General features: G+C 41.7%; 2 protein-coding genes across 2 annotated transcripts in view; both read right to left on the bottom strand.

Annotated features, from left to right (window-relative positions):
* Nucleotides 1–7,658, bottom strand: part of LOC126993468 (protein tumorous imaginal discs, mitochondrial-like) — a 28,567-nt gene extending 20,909 nt beyond the window's left edge. Inside the window, exon 1 of the mRNA XM_050852604.1 lies at nt 7,460–7,658. Within this exon, the coding sequence (XP_050708561.1) occupies nt 7,460–7,634 (175 nt within the window). The 5' untranslated portion in view covers nt 7,635–7,658. The remainder of the gene's footprint in view (nt 1–7,459) is intronic.
* A 1,704-nt stretch (nt 7,659–9,362) lies between these two features.
* Nucleotides 9,363–14,730, bottom strand: part of LOC126993466 (CUB and sushi domain-containing protein 3-like) — a 17,970-nt gene continuing 12,602 nt past the window's right edge. The window contains exons 14-16 of the mRNA XM_050852603.1: nt 14,312–14,468; nt 13,117–13,277; nt 9,363–9,544 (exon numbers count right to left, since the gene is read on the bottom strand). Coding sequence (XP_050708560.1) covers nt 9,363–9,544; nt 13,117–13,277; nt 14,312–14,468 — 500 coding nt within the window. The remainder of the gene's footprint in view (nt 9,545–13,116; nt 13,278–14,311; nt 14,469–14,730) is intronic.

Genomic DNA, 14,730 nt, shown 5'->3' with positions numbered 1-14,730 from the left:
ACGGCGGGGACGCCAAATAACACAACAGGTTCAGGGTTTCCAGTGTTACCGTCCAGAGCTACGCGTCAATGTGTGGGTTTCAGGTTTTGTAAGTTTTATAAAATACGGGTCATGAAAATTTGGAGTCATCTTTGTTTTTTGTTTGAAATATCAATATAGTAACGTTTTCTCCTGTCGGACCCATCGCTGGCTAGTATCGGAATTGTGGATTCATATCAGGTATCGGTTATCGCCTGTATTTGTGTCTCCAGTTAACGGATATCGGCTATTACCGATGAGATTTTCCATTATCGGTTATCGGGAATAAGGTTTTCTGGTATCGTGCCCAGCTATGGGTAGAACAGTAGGAATTATAAAAATCCTAAAAAAATTCTTCCATGATAATTCATATAAAACCAAAACTGTACTATTTGAAAACTGTACTATTTGAAAACTGTACTATTTGAAAACTGTACTATTTGAAAACTGTACTATTTGAAAACTGTACTATTTGAAAACTGTACTATTTGAAAACTGTACTATTTGAAAACTGTACTATTTGAAACTGTACTATTTGAAACTGTACTATTTGAAACTGTACTATTTGAAACTGTACTATTTGAAACTGTACTATTTGAAACTGTACTATTGTAAACTGTACTATTTGAAACTGTACTATTGTAAACTGTACTATTTGAAACTGTACTATTGGAAACTGTACTATTTGAAACTGTACTATTGTAAACTATACTATTTGAGGGACCAGTGAATTTAAACTAACCTGACCTAATGACACACACACACACACACACACACACACAAAAGCGTACATAACAAAAACGCACACGGGAAAGAACTGATCTGGGTGTGATTGTATAGTTTTACCAACACACACACACACACACACACACAAAAGCGTACATAACAAAAACGCACACGGGAAGGAACTGATCTGGGTGTGATTGTATAGTTTTACCAACACACACACACACACACACACACACAAAAGCGTACATAACGGTGTTCGTGTGTGTATGTTCACTGTGTATGTGTTTGCGCTATAGTTCTTTATGTGTATTTGTCAGTCTGTATGTGTTTGTGTCTATTTTCCAATGTATGTGTTTTTGTGTATTTGGTTTGTGTTCCTTGTTTTTATCTTCTTATTCTTATTATTAATTCTCTTCTTTGTATGATTCTTCTGTTTTTCTCAGCCACAGTTTTCAGATTATTTTGGTTTAATATTTCTTTCACACTTTCCCTTCCTTCTATAATTTCTAATATGTCACTGTATGCTACACAATTGAATATATGTATTTGGCTTTCGTTTTCCGCATAAGCTTATTTGCTGTCTTCTAACTCTTCTTCTTCTTCAACTACTGCGTGTGTTGCTTGATGTGCCGATGCATATTTTCCTGTAGATCTTATTTTTTTTAGTAGTTTCTTGTTGGACTTTAAAAAGTTGAAGAAGTCAACGCAAGAGGTCTCTCGGTAGTTGTACTGTAGAGTCAGAATACCTTTCATTGTATCAACACTCAGCTTGTTCCTTTCCTTCGTCCACTGACTTTGCATCAGCGAAAAGACTCGCTCCACATTAGCATTGTGGGATGTTACAGCAAAAAAGAGTTGTGCAATTCTGAGTGGCATTCAATATTTTTTGATGCTTCAAAGTACCTGGTCCATTTCTTATGTACTGGTAATTTACTGAAGTCTTCATCATCCTTGTTCCTTTCTACTTGGTCAAAGCACTTTACATCATCAAGCTCTACTCCCTTGTCTATCAAGTACACAACACAAGGTTCCACATCAGTCCAGTTTGGTACTTCACTCAAGACCATCCACTTGAAACAAGAGAACTCTTCCAGTGGTTTCATCCACTTAGCTAAGTACTCTGAGCATCTGTTGTACAGGTTAACTACTTCAACACAGAACCTGTTACACTCATCTTCTTTTCCTTCTGTGCGCTTCTGAGCAATTAGTCCTTTAACTTTTAACCCCTTGCATCCGATGATCCAGTGTACGCGTCATTTTGTCTCTCGTAGCATATCCGAGTGACACGTGTACTGCGTCATGGTCATTTCAGCCAGTGTGTGTTTTATTTCTTCTCGGGTACAGTGCTCGGATATGGGAAGGGCGCGCGATTTGGCAGCCCGTAGTGAAGAGGTTAAAGACATGAAATGCTGGGTCTTTCTTTCTGCAAGTACTTTACACACAGACTCCAAATTTGTCAGCACCTCTACAACAGAGTTACTTTCCTTTTCAATTGTTTGAATGTGTGTGTGAAATACAGCCATTAAAGAGTGCATGTGCCAGAGGTAAATCTCACTCATTTCATTTTCAAAGAATTTTTTTATTACTGTTGGTGGTTGCTCTTGTGCCAAAAATAAAGTATCTTTCAGAATCGCGCCAAATTTTTTTACATGAAAAATCCAAGCTAGACCTATAAAATAAACTAATCGTCAACTCTCTCGTGCCGTTGGATTTGAAGTGATAATTGGTGGTGGATTACTTGCCTCTCAGCAGAACAAACAGCCTATGAGCACGGACCATTAACCTCTTCACTACGAGCTGTCAAATCGCGCGCCCTTCCCATATCCGAGCACTATACCCGAGAGGAAATAAAACACACACTGGCTGAAATGACCATGATGCAGTGCACGCGTCACTCGGATATGCTACGAGAGACAAAATGACGCGTAAACTGTGTCATCGGATGCAAGGGGTTAAAAAGTTAAGAGGTATTTGGCGTGATGATTGATCCGAGCTTTGGAGATGTAGGTTATGTGGCACACCACTGTACCAATGATGGGGACCCCACTCTGGGCTCTCACGCCTGGCTTGCACGCTTCCATCAACACATCCATCATCTTACCCATAACAGCCAACTCTTACAACTCCACTTTAAACCACACAGCCAGAAAACCCGAGCGTCACAACCACAGACAATAAGAATATTTCACCAAGCGTTGTTTCACCCACAATGCATGTGTCGTCTGTGACTCCTAATCTAAATACAAGGTCAAGTGTTGAGTGGCATGCAAATATTTACTGCATTAATGTACTCAACCTCAGCAAATTCACAATACTCCTTTAGTTTTTCAGAGCGAACTGTGTAGATATGAAAATACTGATAAATCTTATTGATGATGTTTTCAGTATCAATATCCATTCTTTCTGCTCCATGGTGAACACAATTATTCAGAATATGTGCTGGGCAACCTACTCCAATCAGTGACTTTTCCAACATCTTCTTCAGATTTGCAAACACATTATTCCTGTCTTCATTACGCTTGAGTCCTCCAAACACTGTATTGCAGTTGTCACCTGTAAATGCCACACACTTTTTAGTAAGCCCGGCCATGTTTATCTAGGGTTTCTTTCACATATTTGGCAATAGTGTCTGCAGTCTCATTTGGGGTGTTCTTAAACTCAATCAGTTTTGACTGTAAACCACCATTCTTCCAGTCAAAGTACTGAATAATTACAGGAAACAGCTTTAATGCATCGTGATTACTACCATCTGTAGCAATTCCACAGTATACTACTTCATTTTCTGTTAGGCTTTTTAGGGCAACATCAACAGAATGAGGTGCAAGCACAGCTTTTATAATAGCTGCTGTCTTTGTTCAAGCACTAGAAAACTTTCTTGCCACCTCAGAATCAGGAAAAGTTATTTTTACCAAAACATGGATAAGAAACTACCGTGATGTTTGACAGTGTGAAACGCATAAGCACCTTCTGCAGCACTAACATCTTCAGCTTCACTTCCTGGTTTTACAAAATAATGTGTCATCTTCATTGATCAACCTTCTTCTCATATGTGACTAAGTCAGTAATGCCTTTATGTGCCAGTGAGACAAATGTTCCTGGTTTACACACCAAACACTCTGCTCCCCACTCATCCCTGCCTTTTTTGAAGCACGGGAGTTTGTTCTGCATCTCTGCAGTGAATTTACACTTTCGTTTGGGCATCTCGACAAGAACAAGTAATAGTTGTAATGACGAGGTCACAAGGCCGCAAACAGTAATCCAAACTGACCCCTATCAGAGCTGGTGAAAGACCTGGGGCGCAAGCGCGACGTCAAGTGAGGCGGTGTTGGGAAGGCTGCGAGCACCGTCTTCATACAGGACCCGTACACGTCAGAGTCTTGACCGCAACCAAACCAAAGCAGCTGCCACTCGGACTCGGTGACCCGCCCCCCCCCCCCCCCCTCTCTCTCTCTCTCTCTCTCCCATCATTTCAACACAAGGAAATCTAATAAATGTTATTTTTTAACATTTAGTAATGATAGAAGGTGAAATTCCGGACATTTGTGGGATTTTAAAAAATCCCCCCGGACGCAGATTTCGTTATCTGATTTCCGGATGTGTCCGGGTAAATCCAGACGTATGGCAACCCTATACTATTGTAAACTGTACTATTTGAAACTGTACTATTTGAGGGACCAGTGAATTTAAACTAACCTGACCTAATGACACACACACACACACACACAAAAGCGTACATAACAAAAACGCACACAGGAAGGAACTGATCTGGGTGTGATTCTATAGTTTTACCAACACACACACACACAAAAGCGTACATAACAAAAACGCACACGGGAAGGAACTGATCTGGGTGTGATTCTATAGTTTTACCCACACACACACACACACACACACACACACACACACACACACACAGAAACGTACAGAACAAAAATGCACATGGGAAGTCAAGGTCAAATTGTACTGTTTGCCCCTCCCCCCCTCCCCCCCATACAAGCCTGGGGACCTGGTGGGAATGTGGGGTTTCAGGTGGGGGACAAAATCCGTCACATTCGCGTATTTTTTAGTGGGGAGGGATAAAAATTCCTTAGATCTAGGGAAATTCCTTAAATCTAGGGAATTTCTCCTCCCACCACCCACTAAAATTAGCGTTTGCGATGAATTTAGCGTTTATACAAAAACCACGCACTCAGACGATCCCCAAGCTTGTTATGGGGGAGAAGCGTCGCGCACCCACCAAGCGATGCCCATCTCACCATCTGGCGTGGCACTGGCGGGCATCTGTGGTCACATAAACGCACCCACCACACTGATGCCCTCTCTCTCTAGTAGATCGTCACGTCATCGCAAGGTTTTGGTCCGCCAAGTCGAGTCCGCTGCACGAAACACAGCTTATCTTCATTGTTTATCACCGACAGAAAGAAAAACCAGCGCGATCCATCCAACACCGCGATCCATCCAACACCGCGATCCATCCAACACCGCGATCCATCCAACACCGCGATCCATCCAACACCGCGATCCATCCAACACCGCGATCCATCCAACACCGCGATCCATCCAACACCGCGATCCATCCAACATGATCCATCCAACACCGCTATCCATCCATCACCTCGATCCATCCAACACCGCGATCCATCCAACACCGCGATCCATCCAACACCGCGATCCATCCAACACCGCGATCCATCCAACACCGCGATCCATCCAACACCGCGATCCATCCAACACCGCGCCCTGAACAACACTGTGGTTGGTGCAGGAAGTGTAAGCTCTCGAACCTCCTGCCAGAACTGTTCCCCAGCTGTCTGAACCTATGCGTGTTGATTTGATGTTCTCTCTCTCTCTCTGTGTGTGTGTGTGTGTGTGTGTGTGTGTGTGTGTGTGTGTCTCTCTCTCTCTCTGTGTGTGTGTGTGTGTGTGTGTGTGTGTGTGTGTGTCTCTCTCTCTCTCTCTCTCTCTGTGTGTGTGTGTGTGTGTGTGTGTGTGTGTGTGTCTCTCTCTCTCTCTGTGTGTGTGTGTGTGTGTGTGTGTGTGTGTGTGTGTGTGTGTGTCTCTCTCTCTCTCTCTCTCTCTGTGTGTGTGTGTGTGTGTGTGTGTCTCTCTCTCTCTCTCTCTCTCTCTCTCTCTCTCTCTCTCTGTGTGTGTGTGTGTGTGTGTGTCTCTCTCTCTCTCTCTCTCTCTCTCTCTCTCTCTCTGTGTGTGTGTGTGTGTGTGTGTGTCTCTCTCTCTCTCTCTCTCTCTCTCTCTCTCTCTCTGAGCTGTTCCAATATGTGAATCCTTACTGACCGGATCCTGAATCTGCTTCACGGACTCGTATTCCCAGTAAACAAGGTGATTATGGATACTGACTCCGCGCCCCCAGAACACAAAAACACGCCTCCAAATATCACAGTAAACAACAAAGTACTTAGAAATCAAGAAGCCAAATTAATACCCTTCCCGCAACGATCTTGGGGGACCTGCGTGAACTTGGGGTATTTGGGTGGGGGAGCATATTTAAACTACTCCAACCGAACTTTACAACCTACTTATTTCAGCGAGGAGGTATTTCTCGCAACACTGGCTGCAGCGTCGTCGCGGCCACCAGAGGAGGAGACGCGCTTCCGTAAACATTATCCCATATTTTCAAGAGTAAAAAAAGTCCTTGAATTGGATTTTGAAAGCGTTTCCATGACTGTTGAAGGTTTGTAGAAAAGATTATATATGAAGAGATACTGAGGTTTCATAAGGTAGATACTGGCACGGACCTAAAATGAATCTTTACCCAAAAACGCACATGTGGAGTAACTGGTCTGGGTGTGATTCTATAGTTTTATCAGGACACACACACACACACACACAGAAACGTACATAACAAAAACGCACATGTGGAGTAACTGGTCTGGGTGTGATTCTATAGTTTTACCAAGACACACACACACACACACACACACACACACACACACACACACACACACACAGAAACGTACATAACAAAAACGCACATGTGGAGTAACTGGTCTGGGTGTGATTCTATAGTTTTACCAACACACACACACACACACACACACACACACACACAGAAACGTACATAACAAAAACGCACATGTGGAGTAACTGGTCTGGGTGTGATTCTATAGTTTTACCAAGACACACACACACACACACACACAGAAACGTACATAACAAAAACGCACATGTGGAGTAACTGGTCTGGGTGTGATTCTATAGTTTTACCAAGACACACACACACACACACACACACACACACACACACACAGAAACGTACATAACAAAAACGCACATGTGGAGTAACTGGTCTGGGTGTGATTCTATAGTTTTACCAACACACACACACACACACACACACACACACACACACACACACACACAGAAACGTACATGACAAAAAAACGCACACAGACAAGAAGCCGCACACAAAAACGTACATGACAAAAAAACGCACACAAAAAACGTACATGACCCAAACGCACACACACACACACTTACATAACAAACCCGTACACGCCCAAAAAACGTACATGACACAAAACGCACACAAACACACAAACACGTACATGAGACAAACGGAAACGCACATGGGACCCAAACTTACACACACACACACACAAACACACACACATACGCACATACACAAAAACGCACATAGCAAACCCGTACACACACACACGCACACACACATGTACGTCTAAACACACATATTTACCGGCATATTTGAGGGCTCCCCACGCCTCCTTAGGCCTCCACAGGTGCGCTACAGGTAGGTGCCGCCTTAATAAGCTCACCTGCCGCACCTGGGCACAAAATGGCCGGCGGGAGGACGAAAAAAGCGATAAATATAGGAGAGAAATACTTTGCCGACCTCCCCCAGCGGCCGCCATCTTGAACCTGATCCTGATGTCACGGGCGACTGCGGATTTATCGGTCCCTGCTTCAGTCTTTTTAACGGGATACGAGGAGGATTTGAAGGGATGGGATGGGATTTGAAGGGATGGGATGGGATAGGAAGGGATGGGAAGGGATGGGATAGGAAGGGATGGGATTTGAAGGGATGGGATGGGATTTGAAGGGATGGGATGGGATAGGAAGGGATGGGAAGGGAAGGGATGGGATGGGAAGGGATAGGAAGGGAAGGGAAGGGATGGGATAGGAAGGGATGGGATAGGAAGGGAAGGGATAGGAAGGGAAGGGAAAGGAAGGGATGGGAAGGGAAGGGAGTTTTCACAAAAGTCATAAGTAGGCCTAATACTTTAATTTTTTATTTATTTATTATTAAGTATTTTTCTTGTAAGAGATCGCAATGATTCACTTCTATACTACTACTACTACTACTACTACTACTACTACTACTACTACTACTACTACTACTACTACTACTACTACTACTACTACTACTACTACTACTACTACTACTACTACTACTACTACTACTACTGCTACTATTACTACTACTACTACTACTACTACTACTACTATTACTACTACTATCGCCAAAACTACTATTACTACTAGAATCAGCACCCATTTAAACCTACCATTCCTGACCCAACAACCACTACCACCCAGGCCCTACCATGGCTACCACACACCTACCATACATATACCAGTACAACCACCATGGCCCCTTGTAACCCCTCCTATGGTATTTAGAAGCCCCCCCCAAAAAAGGGAAGGGAAGGGAAGGGATGGGAAGGGAAGGGAAGGGAAGGGAAGGGAAGGGAAAGGAAGGGAAGGGAAGGGAAGGGAAGGGAAGGGAAGGGAAGGGAAGGGAAGGGAAATGAAGGGAAGGGAAGGGAAGGGAAGGGAAGGGAAGGGAAGGGAAGGGAAGGGAAGGGAAGGGAAGGGAAGGGAAATCAGACAAGGTTCTTAATTAAAAGCAATATATATATTTATTAATTAAGTTATTCAATATATTTACAAGCAATTTTTATACAAGGGGATATTGACTTAACTCTCTCTCTCTCTCTCTCTCTCTCTCTCTCTCTCTCTCTCTCTCTCTCTCTCTCTCTCTCTCTCTGTGTGTGTGTGTGTGTGTGTGTGTGTGTGTGTGTGTGTGTGTGTGTGTGTGTGTGTGTGTGTGTGTGTGTGTGTGTTTCTCTCTCTCTCTCTCTCTCTCTCTCTCTCTCTCTCTCTCTCTCTCTCTCTCTCTCTCTCTCTCTCTCTCTCTCTCTCTCTCTCTCTCTCTCTGTGTGTGTGTGTGTGTGTGTGTGTGTGTGTGTGTCTCTCTCTCTCTCTCTCTCTCTCTCTCTCTCTCTCTCTCTCTCTCTCTCTCTCTCTCTCTCTCTCTCTCTCTCTCTCTCTCTCTCTCTCTCTCTCTCTCTCTCTCTCTCTCTCTCTGTGTGTGTGTGTGTGTGTGTGTGTGTGTGTGTGTGTGTGTGTCTCTCTCTCTCTCTCTCTCTCTCTCTCTCTCTCTCTCTCTCTCTCTCTCTCTCTCTCTCTCTCTCTCTCTCTCTCTCTCTCTCTCTCTCTCTCTCTCTCTCTCTCTCTCTCTCTATTAATAGCTGTCACCCATTGATAGTCACAGTGGTAGTGGTAGACGGGTGAGCTGTGGAGGTGGCCTTCCTCCTCCCTCTATAATCTGCTGTAGGCCCTGGGCCTGTGTAGCTGTGTTAGACAGGGGTAGTGGTAGATGGAGTAGATGGGTCAATTTCCTCAGTGTTTTGGTAGTGATGGTTGTTGTTGTTGTTGTTGTTGTGGTAGTAGTTATTGTAGTCGTTCCTCCTCCTCCTCCTCCTCGCCTCCTCCTCCTCTTCGTCTTCCTCCTCTTCAATGTTTTCATAAATGTTGTTCCCTGGAAAAGAGAGACATGGTTGGTTACGTGTGGGATTTTAAGGTGGGTCTGGCAAGGTTGTTCCTCTTTTTTTCTCCTCTTTCCTCTTGTTTCTACTCTTTTCTCTTACCGTCCTCTTATAGAACTTTTTCTCTTCTTTCTCCTCGTGTTATCCGCTTTTCTCTATCTCTTCTCATTCTCTCTCTATCTTGTATTTTATTATAACTTTTCTTATCTTTTCTCCTACAAAATACGTCACGCCATCATAGTTTCCTCTTTCTTTCTCCTCTTTCCTCTTGTTTCTACTCTTTTCTCTTACCGTCCTCTTATAGAACTTTTTCTCTTCTTTCTCCTCGTGTTATCCGCTTCTCTCTATCTCCTCTTGTTCTCTCTCTATCTCTATTGTTATTAAAACTTTTCTCATTTTTTCTCCTACAAAACACTTAAGTCCATCCGCTTTTTCTACTTATTTCTCCTCTTTCCTCTTGTTTCTCCTCTTTTCTCTTACCGTCTTCTTATAGAACATTTTCCCTTCTTTCTCCTCGTGTTATGCGCTTCTCTCTATCTTTTCTCGTTCTCTCTCTATCTCCATTTTTATTATAACTTTTCTCATCTTTTCTCCTACAAAATACCTCAATCCATCCAATTTTCCTCTTTATTTCTCCTCTTTCCTCTTGTTTCTCCTCTTTTCTCTTACCGTCCTCTTATAGAACTTTTTCTCTTCTTTCTCCTCGTGTTATCCGCTTCTCTCTATCTTCTCTCGTTCTCTCTCTATCTCTATTTTTATTACAACTTTTCTCATCTATTCTCGTACAAAATACCTCAATCCATCCAATTTTCCTCTTTATTTCTCCTCTTTCATCTTGTTTCTCCTCTTTTCTCTTACCGTCTTCTAATAGAACTTTTTCTCTTCTTTCTCCTCGTGTTATCCGTTTCTCTCTATCTCCTCTCGTTCTTTCTCTATCTCTATTTTTATTACAACTTTTCTCATTTTTTCTCCTACAAAACACTTAAGTCCATCCTCTTTTCCTCCTTATTTCTCCTCTTTCATCTTGTTTCTCCTCTTTCTCTTACCGTCCTCTTATAGAACTTTTTCTCTTCTTTCTCCTCGTGTTATCCGTTTCTCTCTATCTTCTCTTGTTCTCTCTCTATCTCTATTTCTATTATAACTTTTCTCATTTTTTCTCCTACAAAACACTTAAGTCCATCCGCTTTTCCTTCTTATTTCTCCTCTTTCCTCTTGTTTCTCCTCTTTTCTCTTACCGTCATCTTATAGAACTTTTTCTCTTCTTTCTCCTCGTGTTATCCGTTTCTCTCTATCTCCTCTTGTTCTCTCTCTATCTCTATTTCTATTATAACTTTTTTCATTTTTTCTCCTACAAAACACTTAAGTCCATCCGCTTTTTCTACTTATTTCTCCTCTTTCCTCTTGTTTCTCCTCTTTTCTCTTACAGGCCTCTTATAGAACATTTTCTCTTCTTTCTCCTCGTGTTATCCGTTTCTCTCTATCTTTTCTCGTTCTCTCTCTATCTCCATTTCTATTATAACTTTTCTCATCTTTTCTCCTACAAAATACCTCAATCCATCCAATTTTCCTCTTTATTTCTCCTCTTTCCTCTTGTTTCTCCTCTTTTCTCTTACCGTCCTCTTATAGAACTTTTTCTCTTCTTTCTCCTCGTGTTATCCGTTTCTCTCTATCTCCTCTCGTTCTCTCTCTATCTCTATTTCTATTATAACTTTTCTCATTTTTTCTCCTACAAAACACTTAAGTCCATCCGCTTTTCCTTCTTATTTCTCCTCTTTCCTCTTGTTTCTCCTCTTTTCTCTTACCGTCATCTTATAGAACTTTTTCTCTTCTTTCTCCTCGTGTTATCCGCTTCTCTCTATCTTCTCTCGTTCTCTCTCTATCTCTATTTTTTTTATAGCTTTTCTCATAATTTCTCCTACAAAACACTTAAGTCTATCCTATTTTCCTCTTTATTTCTCCTATTTCTTCCTTCTCCTCTTCCTTCTATTTCCGTCAACTTATAGAACTATCTTTCGTCTTTCTCCTCGTGTTATCTGCTTCTCTCTATCTCCTCTCGTTCTCTCTCTATCTCCATTTTTATTACAACTTTTTTCATTTTTTCTCCTACAAAACACTTAAGTCCATCCGCTTTTCCTTCTTATTTCTCCTCTTTCCTCTTGTTTCTTCTCTTTTCTCTTACCGTCATCTTATAGAACTTTTTCTCTTCTTTCTCCTCGTGTTATCCGCTTCTCTCTATCTTCTCTTGTTCTCTCTCTATCTCTATTTTTATTACAACTTTTCTCATCTATTCTCGTACAAAATACCTCAATCCATCCAATTTTCCTCTTTATTGCTCCTCTTTCCTCTTGTTTCTCCTCTTTTCTTGTACCGTCTTCTTATTGAACTTTTTCTTTTCTTTCTTCTCGTGTTATCCGCTTCTCTCTATCTTTTCTCGTTCTCTCTCTATCTCCATTTTTATTACAACTTTTCTCATTTTTTCTCCTACAAAACACTTAAGTCCATCCGATTCAACTTCTTATTTCTCCTCTTTCATCTTGTTTCTCCTCTTTTCTCTTACCGTCATCTTATAGAACTTTTTCTCTTCTTTCTCCTCGTGTTATCCGCTTTTCTCTATCTCCTCTCGGTCTCTCTATATTTTCATTTCTATTTTAACTTTTCTCATCTTTTCTCCTACAAAATACCTCAATCCATCCAATTTTCCTCTTTATTGCTCCTCTTTTCTCTTGTTTCTCCTCTTTTCTCTTACCGTCCACTTATAGAACTTTTTCTCTTCTTTCTCCTCGTGTTATCCGTTTCTCTCTATCTCCTCTCGTTCTCTCTTTATCTTTATTTTTATTACAACTTTTCTCATCTTTTCTCCTACAAAACACCTAAGTCCTTCCTCTTTTCCTCTTTATTTCTCCTCTTTCCTCTTGCTCTTTTTCCTCCTCTTCCCGTCCACTTATAGAACAATCTTTCCTCTTTCTCCTCGTGTTATCCGCTTCTCTCTATCTCCTCTCGTTCTCTCTCTATCTCCACTTTTATTACAACTTTTCTCATCCTTCCTCATGCAAAACACCTAAGTCCTTCCTATTTTCCTCTTTATTTCTCCTCTTTCCTCTTGTTTGTACTCTTCGTCTTCCCGTCCACTTATAGAACAATCTTTCTTCTTTCTCCTCGTGTTATCCGCTTCTCTCTATCTCCTCTCGTTCTCTCTCTATCTCCACTTTTATTACAACTTTTCTCATTTTCCCTCATACAAAACACCTAAGTCCTTCCTCTTTTCCTCTTTATTTCTCCTCTTTCCTCTTGCTCCTCTTCCTCCTCTTCCCGTCCACTTATAGAACAATCTTTCCTCTTTCTCCTCGTGTTATCCGCTTCTCTCTATCTCCTCTCGTTCTCTCTCTATCTCCACTTTTAACAAGACTTTTCCTGTTCTGTACCTGTCAACTTTCACAAGAGGCAATATAGAGAATTGTAACCCCTTCCAAGGTATTTACAAGCTATTCAAACCTACTATTCCTCACCCAAGAACCCCTATACTACTACTACTACTACTACTACTACTACTACTACTACTACTAACCTGTAATGGGGTCGGTCAGGCTTGAATAGGTCATGGTAGGAGTGGTCTTCTGGTCATTTGGGGGGGGGAGGGGAGGTCTCTCATCTCCTCCTCCTCCTCCTCCTCCTCTTCCTCCCTTCCATTCTCCTCCTCCTCCTCCTCCTCCTTCTCTCCGCTGCTTCCTGTAAGAGTGAAGATTATGGTTAGAAGGAATTTTTATATAGGCCTGTCTTTCAACCAATATTCCGGCAACCACAACCAACCTATCACAACCAAAATCGGTACCAGGATAGCCAAAGGGTGTGTCTACCAGCCCACCAAGGCCCATCCATCTACCATGCACGCCGGTTGAATGGTAGGGCAAAATGTTACAGCTGGTAGAATGAAAATGGGAGGATTGGAAAATTTTGATAGGCCTAACTTCGTACCACTATAACTGCTGCCACATTGGAGTTAGGAACACGAATTTTGGTAGGAATAAAGGTGAACTACCACACTAACTACCACGCAAGTTACATTCACCTACCACACATACAAGCTGAGTTATATACAAAAATGTTAAGTGTTATGCCATTCAGAAAAATATATCCAGGATTTTTCACTCCCCTAACTTTGACCTGCTATAACTTCTAACACACTCAAGTTAGGAACACGAATTTTGGTAGGAATGAAGGTCAACTACCACACTAACTACCACGCAAGTTACATTCACCTACAGCGCATACAAGCTGAGTTATATACAAAAATGTTAAGTGTTATGCCATTCAGAAAAATATATCCAGGATTTTTCACTTCCCAAACTTTGACCTGCTATAACTTCTACCACACTCAAGTTAGGAACACGAATTTTGGTAGGAAGGAAGGTCAACTACCACACTAACTACCACGTAAGCTACATTCACCTACCATACATACAAGGTGAGTTATATACAAAAATGTTGTGTGTTATGCCATTCAGAAAAACACAAACATAATTTTTCACTCCCCTAACTTTGACCTCCTATAATTCCTACCACACTCAGGTTAGGAACACGAATTTTGGTAGGAATAAAGGACAACTACCACACTGACTACCACGCAAGTTACATTCACCTACCACACATACAAGCTGAGTTATAGCAGAAAACGTAAAGTGTTATGACAACCTTAAGAATTAACTACCACCACCACCACAAATACTACTACTACTACTACTACTACTACTACTACTACTTACATTCTGAAGTAGACTAGCACTCCTATGAAGACTATCGCCAGGATGAGCCCGAAGAATAGTCCGATGTAGAGCCCGGTGTTGCTAGCGGTAGAAGTAGTACTCACACTACTACTACTACTACTATCGGAGCCTATGGTGTTGTAGGCATCCTCTGGACCTGGAATAGTACAAAATAGTTAATAGTAATAGTAGTATTCATGGTAGTAATCTGTCTCTCTCTCTTTCTCTGTCTCTCTCTCTACTACTACTACTACTACTACATCTGAGGGGGTTAGGAATAGTCTAGTTAGTCTTAGGATAGTCTTATTACTAGTATTCAACACCCAACATAAGCTATTTCTACTACTACTACTACTACTACTACTACTACTACTACTACAACTACTACTATTACATCTGGGAGGGTTAAAAATAGTCTA

The sequence above is a fragment of the Eriocheir sinensis genome, unplaced genomic scaffold, assembly GCF_024679095.1.
Source record: "Eriocheir sinensis breed Jianghai 21 unplaced genomic scaffold, ASM2467909v1 Scaffold617, whole genome shotgun sequence".
NCBI classification, from domain to species: Eukaryota; Metazoa; Arthropoda; class Malacostraca; order Decapoda; family Varunidae; genus Eriocheir; species Eriocheir sinensis.
Note: the sequence above shows the minus strand (reverse complement) of the source record. Positions and strands in the feature narration are given on the sequence as shown.